Source organism: Myotis davidii, unplaced genomic scaffold (genome assembly GCF_000327345.1).
Source record: "Myotis davidii unplaced genomic scaffold, ASM32734v1 scaffold129, whole genome shotgun sequence".
Lineage (NCBI taxonomy): Eukaryota > Metazoa > Chordata > Mammalia > Chiroptera > Vespertilionidae > Myotis > Myotis davidii.
This window is the reverse complement of record NW_006383019.1, coordinates 1,086,891-1,087,154: the sequence shown is the minus strand read 5'-3', so window position 1 is coordinate 1,087,154 and position 264 is coordinate 1,086,891. Positions and strand designations below refer to the sequence as shown.

The 264-nt window shown below is 51.1% G+C and overlaps 1 protein-coding gene across 1 annotated transcript in view; it reads right to left on the bottom strand.

Moving 5' to 3' along the window:
• The window catches only part of ULK2 (unc-51 like autophagy activating kinase 2), a gene marked incomplete at its 5' end in the record, with an annotated part of 118,907 nt that overhangs the window by 6,434 nt on the left and 112,209 nt on the right, over positions 1-264 (bottom strand). The window contains 1 exon segment of the mRNA XM_015558349.1: positions 185-264. This exon segment is cut by the window's right edge and continues 16 nt beyond it. Coding sequence (XP_015413835.1) covers positions 185-264 — 80 coding nt within the window.

The window sequence follows — 264 nt, the reverse complement described above, 5'->3', positions numbered from 1 at the left end:
AAGGGCACATGCCCGGATCGCAAGGCTCAGACCCCAGCGCAGGAGGCAGCCAATCGATGATTCCCTCTCATCACTGATGTTTCTCTCTCACTCTTCCTTTCCCTTCCTCTCTGAAATCAATAAAAATATATTTCAAACAAAAAAGATCCTCCAGACGAGAGCACGCGCAGTGAGCGAGGCTTACCATCTCTACGGCGCAGCCATAGATGAGCTTCTCTGCAGTGACGCTGTTCACTTCGTCGATGAACCTCTGTTGGTGGGGGA